Here is a 16,535-nt window from a genome sequence, read left to right as displayed (position 1 = left end):
CCCCCCGCTCCACCCCTCTCTGCCTCCCTTCCCTCCTCCTCCTCCTCCTCCTCCTCCTCCTCCGCCCCGGCTGCCCCCAGCTCGGCCGGGGAAGGACCCCGGGGAGGGGGGTCATGGGGGGGGGGCGCGGGGGTGCGGGGCCGACGGCTGCCAGGGGCGAGGCAGAGCGGGTGCTCCCCTGCCCCGGCCTCCGAGCCGGTCCCTGACCGCCGGCCCTGCTCCGGGCGTCCCGCCGCTAGGACGCCTGGCTTCTCCTCCCTGCCTGCCTGCCTGCCTCCTCCGGCCGCTCCGTGCCTCAGTTTCCCCACGCCAGAATAAGGGGGAGGCGAAACCCGCCCTCCCGGGAGAGGCCGGCTGCGGTGACGGGCGCTTGCCGGGGCGGCGTGGGCAGCCGCGGCTGGGCGCCTCTGTCGTGCCGTGCCGGCAGGCCGCAGAGGGGTGTCCGTGTCCCCAGCCGGGGATGTGCGTCTGGGGTGGCCGGGAGGGCTATGAGGCCCCCAGCTTCCGACGGCCCCTCTCTCGGGGACGCGCGGAGCCGGTCCCAGCCGGCCGTGGGTGGTTTCCCTTCCCTCTGCAGAAGAACACCCGCGAGGTGGTGGCTGTCAAGTGCGTCAGCAAGAGGAGCCTGAACCGGGTGTCCGTGGAGAACCTGCTGACCGAGATCGAGATCCTGAAGACCATCCGCCACCCGCACATCGTGGAGCTGAAGGACTTCCAGGTGGGGCCCTGCGGGGCTGGGGGCTTCCCCGGGGCTGGGGCTCGCTCTTCCCGGGGGCTTGGTTCCCACGAGACTGAGCCAACGCCCGCGAGTCCAGCTTGGGTCCTGCAGGGTCCTCGACTCTGGGCTCCGCGGGGGTGCATTCGTGTAGGCTCAGGGCCAGGTCCTGGCCCAGCAGCCGGGTGAACCGGTCCAGGCGGACTCCCACGCCCGGAGCCAGCGTGGACCCTGCCACGGCTGATGTGCGGCGTGCCTGCGGGCCGGGTGTGCGGGAAGCCCCGCTGGGGTGGCGTGATGGGGTCACCTTGCCTTGCAGTGGGACAGCGACCACATCTACCTGATCATGGAGTTCTGTGCGGGGGGCGACCTCTCCCACTTCATCCGCATGCGGAGGATACTCCCCGAGAAGGTGGCGCGCATCTTCCTGCAGCAGCTCGGTAAGCAGCTCCCCTCGGCCCTCGCCGCTCGGCAGCCGGGAGATGGCCAACCCCGTCTGAACGCTGGGCCCGCCCTCCCTTGGAAGCCCTCGCGGGGACTTGGAGGAGTGGGGGGATGCAGGGGGCTTGGGAACCATCTGCATGGGGCAGGGGGCTTGGCAGTGAGGGGATGGGAGATGCCATCCCCCCTGTCACGTGCCCCTCTGCCCCTCCAGCCTGTGCCCTCAAGTTTCTCCACGACCACAACATCTCCCACCTGGACCTCAAGCCGCAGAACATCCTCCTCAGCGCCCCAGAGAACCCCCAGCTCAAGCTGGCAGGTGGGAGAGCCGGGGCCAGGCCCCGCGCAGGTGCCGGGGCTGCTCCCCGGGGCTGGGGGGAGAGGGGGCTCCGGAGCTCCTCCTCAGCTGCAACGCCGGGGGCTGTCTGGGAATGTCCTTTGGAGGTCCCCAGCAGAGAGCAGCATGATCTGCTGCCAAAGAGGAGAGTCTGTGATCCCATCTTTGCCGTGGAGCCTCTTGCTGTGGCAGGTGCACAGCAGGAGACGGGCTGTGGGAGGGAGCTGTCTGACGGGGTGTCCCCGGGCCCTGCTGGGTGCTGTGTCCCCTCAAGGGCTTCTTTCCCCTCCTCCTGGACCTTGGCTGGGTGATGGACCTGGGTGCCGGGAGCAAGGGAGCACTGGAGCTGCCTGCTGCTGTCCCCAAAGGAAGTTTGGTCTCTTTTTCACCCACGGGTCCTGACTGGGAAGGACTGCAGGGCCTGGTCCTCTCTCTCCAGACAACGGCTAGTCTGAGACTGTCCACCTTGTTGGGCAAAGGAGCCTTTTGGCTGCATCTGGACTGCCCTTCATGGGGAAAACTCTTCCCACTGCTGGTCCTGGTCCCCCAAGCGGAGCAGCCAGCCCAGAGCAAGCCCCTTGCAGAGTCGACTCCTTCCCCTGCAGCTCTTGCAAGCTTTCCCCATCGTGTCTCCCCACAGATTTTGGCTTTGCTCAGTACATGTCCCCATGGGACGAGAAGCACGTCCTGAGGGGCTCCCCGCTCTACATGGCGCCGGAGATGGTGTGTTGCCAGCAGTACGACGCGCGGGTGGACCTGTGGTCGGTGGGCGTTATCCTTTACGGTGGGCCTTGACTTTGTTATCGGCCTTTACTGCTTGGCTCTGCTCCCTGTAGGGAGGTTTTCCCTGCTCCGTCTCTCGCCTCCCCGCACCTGGTCGTGCCCCAGGGCCCGGCTGTGGCTGTTACAAACCAAGGGATCGGCCCCACGATGGGGCTGGAAGTTGGGATCTCACCGGGCACTGAGTCCCTTTGCAGTCCAGGAGAATTGGGAGCCCCCGTCCCTTCCCGTGTACCAGGGCCCGAGATCCCCTGGGCAGCTCCCTTCCACTGAAACATCCTTCAGCCCCGCGGTGGTTTTCCCCCTGCCCAGACCCAGCGTAGGGCACTTCCAGGGGGCAGAGCTGTGGGACCGGCAGCCGCCAGCCCTCAGGGGTCGGTATCCCCTTCCTGGGGCAAGGTGGACCCGGGGGTGCTCCCGGGAGAGACTCACCCCTTGGCTGGGTGCTGTCGCCCTGGGCTCACCCTGGTCGCTGTCTTCCCCCGCAGAGGCGCTTTTCGGGAGGCCGCCCTTTGCCTCCAGGTCGTTTGCCGAGCTGGAGGAGAAGATCCGCAGTGACCGGGTCATCGAGGTAACGTGAGCCGCTGGGCCACCACGGCGGGGCAGGGTGGCTGGGCGCAGGGTTGGGCCCTGCCTCACGGGCGAGGGCTGGGTGGTGCAGGGAGGGTTTCATGGTTATCCCTGGAGCCTGCGGAGGTGAAGGGGCCCAATCATCCCAGGACAGCAGCGCTGTGTCCGGAGGGGCAGTGCGGGCCGGCCCGGGGGCAGGGGCCTGGCAGGAGTTTGCAGTGTGGGAAGGGGTCGCCTGCGGTCCGTGCTGGGGGCATTGGTCTCCCCGCAGCCAGCAGATCCTGCCTCCTCCAGGGCCCTCAGCTGGGCCAGCTGGAGCAGCAGAGTGGGGTCAGCCCCCTTCCCTTCCCAGCTGCCCAGCCGGCCCCGGCTCTCCCCGGAGTGTCGGGATCTCCTGCAACGCCTCCTGGAGAGGGACCCCTTGAAACGCATCTCCTTCGAGCAGTTCTTCGCCCACCCCTTTGTGGACATGGAGCACATGCCGAGCCCCGAGAGCCTTGGCAAAGCGGTGAGTGGGCAGTGCAGTCGTGGGGGGCTGGAGCATGGGCGTGCGGGGCCATGGGGGGCCAAGCTCCTGATGGCGTGGATCTGGGACCTGGCGGGGCCTGGCCCTGAGCCCCAGCGCCGGCTCGTCTTCCCCAGACCAGCCTGGTGGTGGAGGCAGTGAAGAAGGACCAGGAGGGGGATGTATCAGCCGCGCTCTCGCTCTACTGCAAAGCCCTGGAGTATTTTGTGCCTGCTCTGCACTGTGAGTTGATCCCTTCCCGACCCGGATGCGGGGCAGCGGAAGGGGCCGTGGCGTGGCTGGCTGCACCAGGGCACGTTTCCCTGCAGAGGAGGAGCAGACGCTGGGAGAAGGGGGGTGCTGTAATCGAGGGGGGGCATGGGAAGAGGCGAGCGCTCCCTGCAAAGGGGAAGGGGCTCGTTTCCATGCGGGCCGCTGCAAGGCAGCTGAGCTGGGCACGAGGAACGATCAGTGCAGCATTGCAGCGCAGCCCCTGGGGAGGCCGGCGGCCGGTTTGCAGCCCCTGGTTTGCAGCCAGCCCATCCCGGGATAACCCGCGGGCTGCGCGAGCCCCTCGCCAGCGCTGGCCTCTGCTGGTTGATCACTCTTTCCCCCAGATGAAAGCGATGCGCGCCGGAAGGAAGCCATCCGGGCCAAGGTGAGCAAAATGGTCCTGGTGGGCGAAAGGGGTATGGCACTGCCTCCTTTCCCTGTCCAGTCTGGCTCTGTGAGATCCTTTCCCCTCTCTCCTGGGGAGAGTCCCCCCCGCCTTGCCAGGCTGGCGTCTGTGTGACGCTGGATGCTGTGCTGGGGAGCTTTAGACCCCTCTGCTACCTTTCCCGAGGCAAGGGGTGGGGGGGGAGAGGGTGGCCTGGCTCCGTCTCATCGTGCTGCCCCAGGCACTGGGATGCCCCACGGGGCCTGCTGGCCCCCAGAGCCCCCTAACCTGCCACCCCGCTGTCGCCAGGTGGGGCAGTACATCTCCCGAGCGGAGGAGCTGAAAGCGCTGGTCATGTGCGACAGCAAGAGTCTTCTGCGGCAAGCAAACCCTGCCAGGGAGATCCTTAAAGGTATCGTTCTTGCGGGGCTGAGCCGAGCCGAACCAAGCCTGAGCTGGGAACGGACCCCTGCTAGACGGGAGCAAAGCCTGAGGCTCACGTAGAGACCTCTCCCTGCTGCCTGGCTGCAGGCTGGCAAGACGCCGGGACCGTCTCTCCTCTCCCACGCGCCCCAACCTGTTACGTGACACAGGGTTTCACCCGAGAAGGGTAGAAAGGCACTGGGCGGGGGGGGGACTTGCAGAGGGGGTGTCAGTGCAGCAGAAAGAGAGCATCTCTCGTGGTTTTGGGCTGAAGGGTGCCCCCCCTCTCCCTGCAGCCTGGGGCTGCTCTGCAATGCCTGTCCTGCAATGTCTCCTTGCAGAGATGGCCAAGGACAAGCCTCGTCTCTGTGCTGCGCTGGAAATGGCTTCCGCAGCCATTGCTAAGGTGAGTCCTGGACCTGGGGGCTCCCTCCACGCTTTGAATGACGGGATTTCCGGAAGGGGAAAGAGAATACTCAGGTGGAGAAGGACCTCACGTCTCCCCCAGCATCCCTCCCGCCACCAGCCTCCATCCCTGTGCGTGCCCTGAGCCTGACTGTGCCCCGCGGGGTCTCTTGCAGGAGGAGGAAGGCAAAGACGACGGTGACACCCTGGAGCTCTACCAGCAGAGCCTGGGCGAGCTGCTGCTCATTCTGGCTGGTGAGTTGTGGCCATGGTGGGTCCGGGCAGGTGGAGACCGGCGCTGCGGCCGGGGCTGCTCCTGCGCCTGGTGCCCACGGCTGACGGCACCTCTTCCCTCTCCAGCAGAGCCTGCGGGGAGGAGACGGGAGCTGCTCCACGCGGAGGTAAGTGCCAGCATGCTCTTTTGGCCCGGGAGGTCGGGCAGGCTGGGCTCCCTGGGGGTTGGCATCTCTCTAGAGCTCTTTGGGGGTAGCCTGTGGCACAGGGGGCAGAGGGGGAGGGAGATGGAGGCAATGATCGAAAATAGCTGTCCTGGTCGCCTCCCTCTCCTGGGGTCCTTATCCTGCTGGCAAGACTCAGCCTGATCCTAGCCTTCTCCCTGGGTCTCCTAGCTCTCTCCGGGTGGGCTTTGATTCAGGGCTTGTTTGGAGCATCTGGAGCCCGTCTCCCCGAGGGGGACGGGTGCTGGCTGCCCACGTGCTGGGGGCTAAAGCGACTGCCAGAAGTGGGTCAGCAAACCTGCCGAGGTCAAATGCCCGTCCCCATCGCGGGGTCTGAGCCTGGCCTCGGGGCAGCGTGCCCCCCGCCCGCTGGCATCGCTCTGAAGGGACTTTGCGTGTGTCTCCGGCAGATCCAGGCGCTGATGGCCCGAGCCGAGTACCTGAAAGATCAGATCAAGGTACAGCTGCGCGGGAGGGCTTTGGCGATGGGCTGGGGGTGCTGGGGGGCGACGGCGTTAGCAGGCTGGACAACGCTCCTCTCTCGTCGCAGATGCGGGAGGCGCAGTCCATGGGCAAGGAGGCGCTGGCGGAGTCCGTCCGGAGCTGTGAGTACGGCATCCGTCCTGCCCTGTCCCCATCCTCCGTCACTGGCCCCTCTCTCCGTGTCAGAAGCAGGGGAGGAGAGAGGGGGCTTTGCAAAAGGGGTCTGGGAAGGTGCCCTCCCTTGGGGCCCTGGCTGCTCGTCCTGCTTGATGGGAAGCCCAGGCTGTGGCTGTGGCAGCTTGCCAGCGATAAAACAGAGTTGTCAGACACAAAAAGCAGCCCTGCTGCAGCGCCAGGGAGGACAAAACGGGACGTTGTCCCCGCACCTTTGAGCTTCTCGCCTCCCTGCTCCCGGGAGCCGTCCCTTTTCGGCCATGATCTCCATCGCAGCTGGGGCAGGCAGGGATTGGAGTTATGGTGGGAGGATGCAAAGGGCTCCGACCGCCCCATTTGACATGAAAATCCTTCCCTGTGCCCTCAGAGGGAGGGGGAGTGTTTGTATTATGATTATTGTTTTAATCCTATGTCTTCTTGGCAATAAGCTCCGGAAGCCAGCGGGGCCGGGGAGAGCACTGCCACAGCCCGAGCCTCCTCCTCGAGCAGCCGTAGGGCTCTTCCTGCCTGTCGGCCGTCCTGGCCCCAAACAACCTCCTCCCTTTCGATTTGGGGTAGTCGGTGCCCAGGAGCCCTCAGTCTCTCCCGGGATGTCTGTCTTGCGAGCTCTGTGTGGTTTGCACATCTCTGCATGTGCTGTGTGTGTGCGTGGAGGGTCCAGGGCAGCTTGGGCTTGGGAAGAGCTTTGGAGAGCATTTGACCACTGGAGATCGTTGTTTCGCCGCGCAGGATGGGAAGTTACCCCTCCTCGCCCAGCAGCTTTCCGCTGGAGCTGTCTGGGGTGCGAGTCGGCTCCAAGTCTATCGGTGGCACTTTCCAGTTTTTAGAGCAGCCTTTAGTGGCCTTCCAAGATCAGGGTGTGATGCTGTTCCCGGTGCGGAGGCGGTGCTGTAACAGCGGTGGAGCAGCCTCGGATGGGGGTCTCCTGTCCCCCCTCTCCGGGAGGTCCCCTGGGGACAGGGCAGGGGGGAAGGAGCTGCCTGGTCTCTGTTCTCGAGCGCTGGTGGAAGAGCGGCTGTCGCAGCTCAGCCCAGCTCTCCAACAGGGACCAACAGCAGTTGTGCAGAGAAAAGCAATAGCAGGGCAAGCGCGGCGAGACGCTTTCACCCGAGTGCTACAGAAATTTGTGGCTTGGAGCTTCCCTGAGATGGTGCCTTTGAATTTAACAGGCCTCGCTAGACCTTGATCCGTCAGTTTGTCCCGTCGCTTTTTGAACCACGGCCATCACTAGCACCCGCACACATCACTGTCACCCACGCCGTCCCACAGCGGGGGGGGCCGCGGCTCAGCCGCACCGCGCGAAGGACCCCGGGTTTGCTTGGGAGCTGGCGGCCCCTTAACTCGAGTACGGGGAGAGTGAGCTGACCCTTATCCACCTGTCTGCGCCAGCAGGATGTCATAGCTGCCTTGGCCAACCCCGGAATGATCCGGCTGAGTAAGGGGGCTGCCTGGCCCCGGCCCCACCTCGTCCCCGTGCCCCGATGGTGCTTGGGGAGCCCCGGGACACCCCCTCGGCCCTGGCGCGACAGGCAGCCCCTTTCCAGCTCCCGTCACCCGCAAGCCGCGTGACCGCGTTTTCTCTTCCCGGCACAGCCTGTACGTTGCAGTGACGCCCAGGGGAGCCGGCCCGCGGCGGCGACGACGGCTGCGGCCCGACAACTTGGCCATCCCGGGACGCCTGTGCTCTCCTGCCAGGTCGGTACGGCTCCGCCTGGCTTCACGCTGTTCCCGGATGGCTCCCACACGAGCAGCGTTGGACGCTGCCGTCGGAGGGGAAGAAAGGAGAGGCTTTCGTGCCGGATGCGTGGGGGTAACCTTCTCTCCGCCTCGTGCTGCCGGGGGCGTACGGATTAACGTGGGCTCCGGGCGGGCTGAGCGCGCACGTGGGCACGTCTCGGTGCTGCAGCGGCACGAAGGGAGCCTCGGGGCTCGGCAGCTGGGAAAGCCGGGGCGGGCGAACAGACGGCGGCGGCGTGAAGGCTGCCTTTCCTTGCCGTTCTCGACTCGCTCCGGCTGATCCTTTCGCCCTTGCTCTCCCTTCCCTGGGGAGCGCCTCGCGGATGGATCTGCAGGGCCATCTGCCCCTGCCCCCGTGGGATGTGTTAGCTCGTTTTGCCGTCATGAGGAGTTCCCTCCAAGCCCTGCCTCGAACGTCTGCTGGAGCAGCCTCCCGCGACCGCAGCAGGCAGGTTATTCCACTCTAATTCCCTCCGCTGGCTAAAAGGGGATGAGTATTTTTATCTTGGCATCAGACTCCTGCAGAATTCCCCCCGCAGCGTGCAGACTCCCCGCCGGCCGCGTATGTCTCTTGCCTTTTCGGCTGGATGTTTCTTAACGGCATTCAAATCCCTTTGGGGAGACCTTCCCCCAGATCCCCTCGCTGCCTCGGCAGTGCCGGCCCCTGCGCGGCTCTGTCCTGACCCGAGCAGGGACAGGCGAAGCGTGTGCCTGGCGCAGAGCGGCACACGGGGGCAGCTCGCGCCCACGGGGGAAAATGCTTCGTGGCACCTTGTCGAAAACCCACCGATACTTACAGACCTCTGACTGCAGCAGGGATCCGAGCCGGGGGGCTGCATCTGCTTTCGGAGCTGGCTCCGGAGCAGGGATCCGCTGGGATTTCTCTCCGTGGCCCATTGGCTCTGGGAGGGCATTAGCAGCTGAGAGGGTGGGAAGCAGGACCGGGATGTGCTGCTGCCGCTGCCCAGGGAGCCGGGCACGGGCCCGCGGCAGGATCCCGCAGCCGTGCCTTCGTCACTGCACCGACTACCTCTGCGCCCGCCGCGGCTCTCCCGCCGGCATGGCCGGGCACTGCCGTGGGGGGTGGCCGCCCGCCTCGCTCCTCCGCTCGCGCCCTGCCGGCCCCGCGCCGCGGCCCCTCGGGGATTTTCTCCGGCCTCGAGCGCCGAATTGCACTATTTCATCCCAGCCGATAGCCGGCTCCTGCAGCCGTAGCGCCGCGTTCGAGGCTCGCTTCCCGGGAGCCGCCGCGGCGAAGGGCGAGCGGAGGCTCGGCGGGTTATAAGCCCGCTCTCCATTAAGCAATTCAGCCTCGCAAAATTTAATCTACTCGCACTGACAAAGATGGGGCCCGACGCTAAACCCCTTTGCACCAGACTCAGGAGAGGCTTTAGCGTAGACGGATCCTAACTGCGTTTGTCATTTGTGTCATAAGGTGTTACCAGTTCTCAGCTGAGACTGATTTATTGTGCATGCTCCTAGTCATCAGGGGCCCCAGGCGAGCGGAAGTCACCTTGGGGACAGGCTGTACGAGCCCAGGTTGGTTTGCGTTTCGCAGTGGCCCGGCAGCACGCAGAGGGCAGTCGCTGCGTCTCGGCTGAGCGCGGTGGCTCCGGGGACGCGCTGGCCTGCTGCGCACCCGTGTCCCGCGCCGCCCCGCGTCCCTCCCCGAGGCAGAGCCGTGCCAGCACATCTGCTCCCTTCCTTAGGGCTGGCAGGGCCTGGCCCTCGCTGTGACAATCGTTGTACCCAAATTGCGCTCCTTTGAGTCCTGCGAGCGGACCCTCTCCTCCTCCTCCTCCTCCTCTTCCTCCCTGGTGATTTCTCTTTCCTCTCTCCTATATCACGACGAGGCTGAAGGGGGGCCCGGCTGGGGCGGCTCCCCAGCCCCCCACGGACACCCTGTGCAAGGCAGAAGTCACTTATGGGAGCGGTGAGGTCCATGTGTCTTGGGAAACAAAGGACTTTTCTCAAAATCTACTGTATTTCAAGGGAATGTAATTTATTGTCTTTATTAAATACCTTTTTTTCTCTCCAAGTTCTCCAGTTTTGGTTCTGTGCGTTGAAACAGCTCAGACCACGAATGAAGGGGGCCCCCTCCTCTCCTGTAGCTATCGCTGGCTTTGACTGCGGTGCCTCCCGTCCCCCTCCCAGCCCGCCCCAAATGCCCCCGGAGCCACCAGGCAGCCGGAGCGAGGTTTGACCTTGTTTCCCCTTCGCATCTCTCTTTATGTAAAACGTATACCAGAACAACGCGCTTACAAAAGCCTGCACGAAAATGCGTGCACGAAAATGGGTTCTTAAGACGGATGAAGCCGAGCCGGGCTGGGGGCCTGGGGGCGGCGGGGGGCTGGCGCAGGCCGTTTCGGCTGAGCCCGGGGCCTCTCGTAGCCCAGCTCCTGCAGCTGCCCGAGCCTCCCTCCTCGCCGCCGCTTGCTCTCCCGCAGGTTTATCCGGTTGTGCGAATCCTGCTCCCCTGCAGTCCGGGCCCCCATGTGCCGCCGCGGGCTCCGCTGGGAGCCGGGCTGCTCCGCTGCGGCGCCGTCTCCGGAGAGCTTCCCGGGCAGATGTGTCACGGCGTTTCCATGTGTTTTTTTTTTACTCTGAGCAGAGATTATGTCCTGAGGCTTTAAAGAGCTTTCAAGCCTTGTGCCCCCCCGCAGCCCGTGGCTAGCGTGAGCCGCCGCGCCGCGGCCGAGCTGGCTGCAGGAGCGGTCGCGTATGAGCACATACGTGCTCATGCTCTGCAGGCGATACGGGCACACGCGACCAGAGCCGGGGCCTTTTCCAGAGTCACCGGCCATTTTCCCAGGGGCTCGCGGAGCAGCGGGCTGCCCCAGCGGCTGCAGCTGTGCCCAGCCACCGCCACGTCAACCCCTCCGAGCCCCGGGGGGGCCGCGGGCCGGCTTGGGGCAGCCGTTTGCGTCCGGGCGCATCCGAGTCACTTCTGCATGAGAGCCCGCGAAGCGCTGCCCAAATGTCACTGCGCACGCTGACGCCGGCGATGTGGCAGTGCTTCCCGCGCCGGCCGAGCTGGGCCGCGACTCCCGGGGCCGGCTCGCTGCTCCGGCGCGAGCTCCAAGAGGCGCACGGCCCCATTGCTCGGCAGCGCGAGGCCGAGGACCGGCCGCTCGGCAGGGCTCAAAGAGGGGCTGGCGGAAGGCCGGGCCCATTTGCAGGGCTGCTCGAGCCACCCCGGCGTCTCCCCGCGTCTTTAACCCGGAGCGCCGCGGGGACGGATGGGGGGACGGAGCAGCTTGCGGAGGGCTAACTGGCTGCAAGGATAAAAAGGCAGCGCCCAGCGGAGAGCTCGTCCTTCGGCGGCCGCGCATTTGTTTCACCGCTTTAACAGCTGCTTGTTTCGTGTCTCGTCCGCGGGGGAAACGGCTCAAATGGGCCTGGCTTAAAGTCGCGCACGGAGCAAGCGGGACCGCAGTGCCGGAGCACGCAGGATGGAACGAATGCCCTCCCCGCCAGCTACACCCGAAACCTGCCCCGGAGGTTCGGGAATTATATGGGGGGTTATAAAACGTAAGGGAGAGAATTGGTTCTCTGGTTTAATCCCCCGTAATTCTCTGCTTTAAGATTTTAGGCCACGTGTTTATGGCGGTGCTGCCGAACGGCAGGAGCGCGAGGGGCTGGCGCCGTGGCGGGGACGCTCCGGGGCCGGCTGCGGATGGCACTGGCACACGGACGCTGGCGTCTCGGTGGGACCGGGGGGATCCGGTGGGCTGGGGGCGCAGCAGCTCGGCCCCCTCGTGTGCCGGGGCGGGCGGCGTTGGGGACCGCGGCCCTGCTCAGCCCAGCTGCGGGCGCCCTCGGAGCTGGCGACGCCTCGCCAGGAACGTTTCGGAGGCTTAGCGCGTTCCCCAGGCAGGCGGGAGAGCGCGTGCTGCTTGCTTCCCGCGTGCCTGGAGGTCACGGTGCCTCCTAAAATAAACCCGCGGAGCTTCATGCGGCCCCGGCGCCGGTGGGGCGCAGTGGCGAGGGCCCGCGGCCCCCGCCGTGGCCAAGGGCGCCCCAAGGAAAGCCGGGGCGAGGGGCCGCGGCTGCCGCCTGCCCGTCCCTGCCGCCGGCGCGGTGCCGGTGCCCGTCGCAGGCTCCTCCCCGCAGCGCGGCGTCCGGGCTCGGGGACGCTCACGCGAGGCAGCCGAAACGCGGCGAGCCCCCCAGCAGCAGCCCGCCGTGACGCGTTCCTCTGGAAGCTGCTGCAAGAGATGTCACCGAGCTGCGGTGGCTGCTCCGCCTGCCCTGCAACGGGGACGTGCTCCCCCCGGGCAACCCCCTGCCCCCCGGGGCGCCTCAGCACCCTCCTCCTGCAGGTGCCGCTCGGGACGGTCCCTCCAGGCTCAGGGACATGGTCCTTATTCCACCTATGAACGGAGCGGCTTCCTCCGGCTCCCGGGGAGCCGGCAGAGCTCCGAGCCCCCTGCGGGGAGGGATTCGACCCGAGACCTGCCCGTGGGGCGAGCGGGAGAGCTCAGCAGTGGGCATGGGGGGGTGCAGTGGTTGAGAAGCGACAGGCTCGCACCGCCCCGGAAATCTGGGATGCCCCGGCTCTCCGAGGGCCCCGGGCGGAAGGGGTTAGGCCCCTCTTCTTGCAGGCTTTGAGGAGGGAGCTGTGATTTTCTCTCCCCTTTCTGGGCCGTTTGGGCAGAGCAAGGGCTCGGGAAGAGGCTCCAGCCCGTGAGATTTAAGCCTGCCTGGGTGCCAGGTGAAGGTGCTGGTCTGAAGCTCAAAGTACCGCTGTCACGGGGCCCTGAGGCTGCTGCAGGGGCTGCCCAGCGCTCAACCGCCCTTCGCCGGGGAGGTCTCCCCTTTCCAGGCACCTCGGGCAGGCGGCCGGGGCTGGAGATGCGCAGGCTCCCGCTAGGGCTTCGCTCAGCCTGACGCCCAGCTGGTTTTGTTTCGAAGGGCTGAGGCGCTCCGGGAGCCGCCTGTGGGGACCCAGATGCCGATGGCTCTCCAGGCAAGAACATGGCATCAGAGGGAGCTCTACAAGAGAAAGAGGTGCATAGACATCTCCTGGTATTTATTCCACCGGTTAGGACAGTACCATGGCACAGGGACAGCACAGGGGGTGTAGACACTCAAGAGCACAGCGCACGATTACAGCACGACAGATACGGAGGCATTTCTCCCTTACGCGCGGGTCTTTTTTTTTCCTTTCTTTTTCTTTCTTTGTTTTATCTTCTGGAAGGAACAAGGACACTAGCCCAAGGATCCCACCCCGGGGAGCGGAGGGCTGGGTGACCACCGCGCCGTGCGGAAGGGCTTGCGCGGGCGAAGGTGAGCACTGGCCCAGCAGGGGTTTTATTCCTGGCTCGGGCACTAATTCAGGCTTCGCCCAGCTGGGCTTCACCCCCCTCCACGGCTCTGTGAATGGGATCGTGTGGCAGGGCCTTCCCTGCCGAGGCATCTCGGAGACATGGAGACACGGAGAGGGCCCTCAAGGGCAAAGTGCTCGCTGTTTCTTGCCTGGCCAGGATGTTATTTCTCGTGTGCTGGGTGGGGGGGGGCATTTCTCGTCGTGCCTCGTCCTCGCAAAGCAAATTGGATCCTCCCCATCGTTTCTGGGAGGCTCGGTGGAAATGTGTGGGCAGAGAAACAGCATACGGCCACCGCTCTGCTGGGAAGACTTTGACTTCCCACTTGCTGACGCAGTTCAATGACACGCCAAGGTCATTCGGGCTCCGCTTGCCCGCACCCCCCCAGCTCTCGCTGAAGGCAGGCGCCGGGGCCGCCGCGGCGGGCGCAGCAGGAGGCTTCGGGGGATGCTGCCTCTCCGCTCTAACCTCCGGCTGGAGAACAGAACGAAACAAAAACGGCACGTCAGGGCTACCGGCAAGTACGGAACGGGGACATCTGGGTCAGGGATTCGAGGCTTAGCACGGCTCTGGAGGAGGACCCGGCTCACGCGGGCAAGGGTGATAACATCGGCGGGGTCCCCGCGGCGGATCTCCCTGCAGCAACGGCCAGACCCTTCGCGGCGTCCCTTCCCTTTCCCCCCGGCGCAGCGAGGGAGAGGGCTGCCGCGGCGACGCGGAGGGGGCTCAGCCGGGTCACATCACCGCGCATTTCTCGGCCGACTGCTTCAGGTCCTCCAGCGTGGCCGAGGCTTTGCCTTTCAAGGAATCAAGGTCCAGGTTCTGGATGTTGCTGAGCTGCCCGATAACGGAGTTCTTCTCCTGCTCCTCCTCGTTGTCCTGCTCAATCATCTTGGCCAGCTCTTTGGGCAGCTCCACGTCACCTCCCACCAGCTGGATCTGGTTGTCATCGGTTTCGTTCTGGAACAAGCCAGGAGAGAGTGAGGTGCAGGGCACCGAGCCGGTGGGAAAGGGGCTGTCTGGAGGCACGAACGGCATGTGCAAAGCTTGCATCAATGCTTCCTCCCCACATGGGCCTTGGTAGCCAGCCCAGGGCCTTGGGCTGTTCGCACTGCGATGCCCGCGTGGGTCGGTCCCGCGGGGCTCGCAGGCAGGCCCTCGCTGTGTGCCGGGCTGTGCCCATGAGCTCTATCAATCACTCTCATGACTGCTGACCCCGAGGGGACACAGCACAGCAGAGCCCACGCACGCACCAACGGACTGAGCGGGCAACCGGCTGAGCAAGAGCCGACACAGAAACCGCCGTGTGCTGACGCTATAAACGGGCTTTCAGCTCGTATTTGAGCACTTGGCTGGACAAGGAGAGGTGCAGGCACCCTCTAAGGCACATGTGCACTCAAAGACCTCCGGAGATCACTTTGGGGTCAGCTCCACACCGAAGAGCCACAGGGGAACTCTGCGAGAGGCAGATCCCCCCCAAGCAGGATCAGTAATGAGCAAAAGTAACTTGTCTAAATATTAGAAGGGACATCTCAAGCATGAGAAAGCAGCAAAGGGATCGGAGGGCATGTCTGACCAAATCCCCATTTCCCCTGGAGAAAAATCTCCCTCTTTTCTTCTATTCCACCTTTCTTCCCTTTTGGCAGAGGAGAACAAATCCTCTAGCTTTTTATATCCTGGCAGGAAAATGGGCGTAAGAAGACTGGGGTGTTCATCCAGGTTGGACAAACAATGGGAACAATATCCCTTGGCTTAGCTGACCTTTCTGAACTAAAATTAGCCCAGCTCCAATTGAGCGTATTCACCGCCGAGCGGTTCCGCAAGGCTTTGCTGAATGAAGGGTGTGTTTTGGGGGAGAAGAGCTTGTGGTAAGTCCAAGAATGGCTGAATTCTAGTTGATTAGCTTGTTCCTAGTGAATCACTCATTGGGCAGAAGTTCTGAAAGAGGGATTCAGCCAGGAAACATTTGCCAAATAATCTGGGGAGGGATGGGCAGAAGAGCTGGCTAATCCGCCAGGGAAGGTGTAACTTCAGCTGTGCTCGCAGCGACGGGGCCGGGAGTCTGGAGTGAAGGCAGCTTGCTCTCATCGAGCTGGAGTTAGGGGGCAAAAGGGGGGGGGGGTCAAGCAAGCCAGAGGATGTGCGTTAGGGGTCCCACCATTTGGGACTAAGAGAGCAGGTGGCTTGGGGCACTCAGGGGCGTGTGGGAGAGGAAGGGGCCAGGAAAGAAGCCAAGACCTGGGTGAAGGGAGGCTTTTTTGGGTAGCTGATTTGAACTCAGGCTTTGTAGCTCACAAACCATCCAGCTAGTGCTGGCCCTTGCCAGTGGATCTGGTGCCCTCTGGTCTGCCCCTTCCCCTCCCTGTGGGGTGGGGGTCTTGCCTGTCCCCCCACGGCCCCCTCCACCAAGCCCCTGGGAGGACTGCGTGGGGGATCTGCTCGCTGTGAGCGTCCCCGCTCCCAGCACGGTCATACCTTGGGGAGCCGGTACTTGTCTCGGAAGTGGGACCTGAATGTGGCCCTCTCCGCCTTGCGCTGGGCAAAATGGGCATCTCTTTCCATCCTGCAAACCACAGGATGTGGTTACTGGTGGCTGATGGCCCCAAGCCCCGGGATGGGGCTGGGACCCATGGGGACCCCCTGTGCAGTGCATGCCTCCCCCGCTCCCCAGCTTGCACAGGGCAGTGGGCAGCTCTGGGCTTGTTGCTCCTGGCCAGTGAGACCGCGGCCGGCACCAGCGTTGGTGAGTCCACACCAGGTGACCGGGGGGTGGCCGGGCTCCCTGCAGCTCTGGGGCTCGGCTCATCTCCATCCCCCACCCAGGTATCTGCCACCTGCCCCGCGACACCCCACTCCCCCCATTTCCTCCCCACAACACCAGCGAAATGTAGCCTGAAACGGGAAAGCAATCCCATCTCCCGGGCAAGGAAGCGGATTAAGGGATTATGGGGTTCATTAAACTGCCTCAGGGCGGTGCCCCCCTCCCCAGCACCGTCTTCCCCCGCGGGTCTCCTGCCGCTGCCCGGTGCCCGGGGCCGGTCGCACTCACTTCTCCTCCACCAGCTGCCGCTGATACTCCTCGTACTCCTCGCGGGTCATGCCCTGCGCCTCCGCCGGGGACTTGTCGCTCTCGCCCTTCTCTTCGCCGCCCAGCCCGCCCGTGAGGTTCTTCAGCTGCCCCCCCACCATGCTCTTCACCATGAACGCCATGGCCGGGGGGCCGGGGAGCCGCGGAGCCGGGGAGCCCGGGGTGCTGGGTGCCGGGGAGCCGGGAGGTGGGTGCCGGGGAGCCCGGGGGACCGAGTGCCGGGGAGCGCGGGGAGCGCGGGGAGCGCGGGGAAGCCAGGTGCCAGGGAGCCGGGGAACCGAGTGCCGGGAAGCCCGGGGAAGCCCGGGGAACCGAGTGCCGGCGAGCCCGGGGAGCCGGAGAGCCGGAGTACTGGGGAGCCGGGGTGATGAGTTACGGGGGAGTCTGGGGAAACGCGTTAGCAGGGAGCCGGGGTGCGGGAGCGCGGGTTACCG

General features: G+C 65.1%; 2 protein-coding genes across 6 annotated transcripts; one reads left to right on the top strand and one right to left on the bottom strand.

Annotated features, from left to right (window-relative positions):
• Positions 1–172: 172 nt before the first annotated feature.
• On the top strand, positions 173–9,724 carry ULK3 (unc-51 like kinase 3). 5 transcript variants are annotated; one of them, XR_003253900.1, is made up of 16 exons: positions 173–718; positions 1,035–1,155; positions 1,371–1,475; positions 2,134–2,277; positions 2,762–2,844; positions 3,196–3,351; positions 3,486–3,591; positions 3,966–4,006; positions 4,316–4,418; positions 4,771–4,835; positions 5,011–5,089; positions 5,195–5,235; positions 5,703–5,750; positions 5,843–5,897; positions 7,543–7,759; positions 9,122–9,724. XR_003253900.1 is itself a non-coding variant. In XM_026068190.1 (15 exons), exons 1-15 carry the CDS (start codon positions 461–463, stop codon positions 7,557–7,559), a joined length of 1,419 nt encoding a protein of 472 aa, XP_025923975.1. In that variant the 5' UTR covers positions 173–460; the 3' UTR covers positions 7,560–9,724. The 5 variants fall into 5 exon arrangements, 3 of the variants coding, with proteins under 3 accessions (XP_025923975.1, XP_025923974.1, XP_025923976.1); XR_003253899.1 differs by having other exon boundaries at positions 8,022–9,724; XM_026068190.1 differs by having other exon boundaries at positions 5,198–5,235; positions 7,543–9,724.
• A 4,024-nt stretch (positions 9,725–13,748) lies between these two features.
• Positions 13,749–16,223, bottom strand: CPLX3 (complexin 3). Its single transcript, XM_026068398.1, has 3 exons — positions 16,063–16,223; positions 15,489–15,576; positions 13,749–13,973 (listed from the first exon to the last, which is right to left on the bottom strand). Exons 1-3 carry the CDS (start codon positions 16,221–16,223, stop codon positions 13,749–13,751), a joined length of 474 nt encoding a protein of 157 aa, XP_025924183.1.
• Positions 16,224–16,535: the final 312 nt, after the last annotated feature.

This window comes from Apteryx rowi, unplaced genomic scaffold (genome assembly GCF_003343035.1).
Source record: "Apteryx rowi isolate R43461 unplaced genomic scaffold, aptRow1 scaffold_27, whole genome shotgun sequence".
Taxonomy (NCBI): Eukaryota; Metazoa; Chordata; class Aves; order Apterygiformes; family Apterygidae; genus Apteryx; species Apteryx rowi.
Note: the sequence above shows the minus strand (reverse complement) of the source record. Positions and strands in the feature narration are given on the sequence as shown.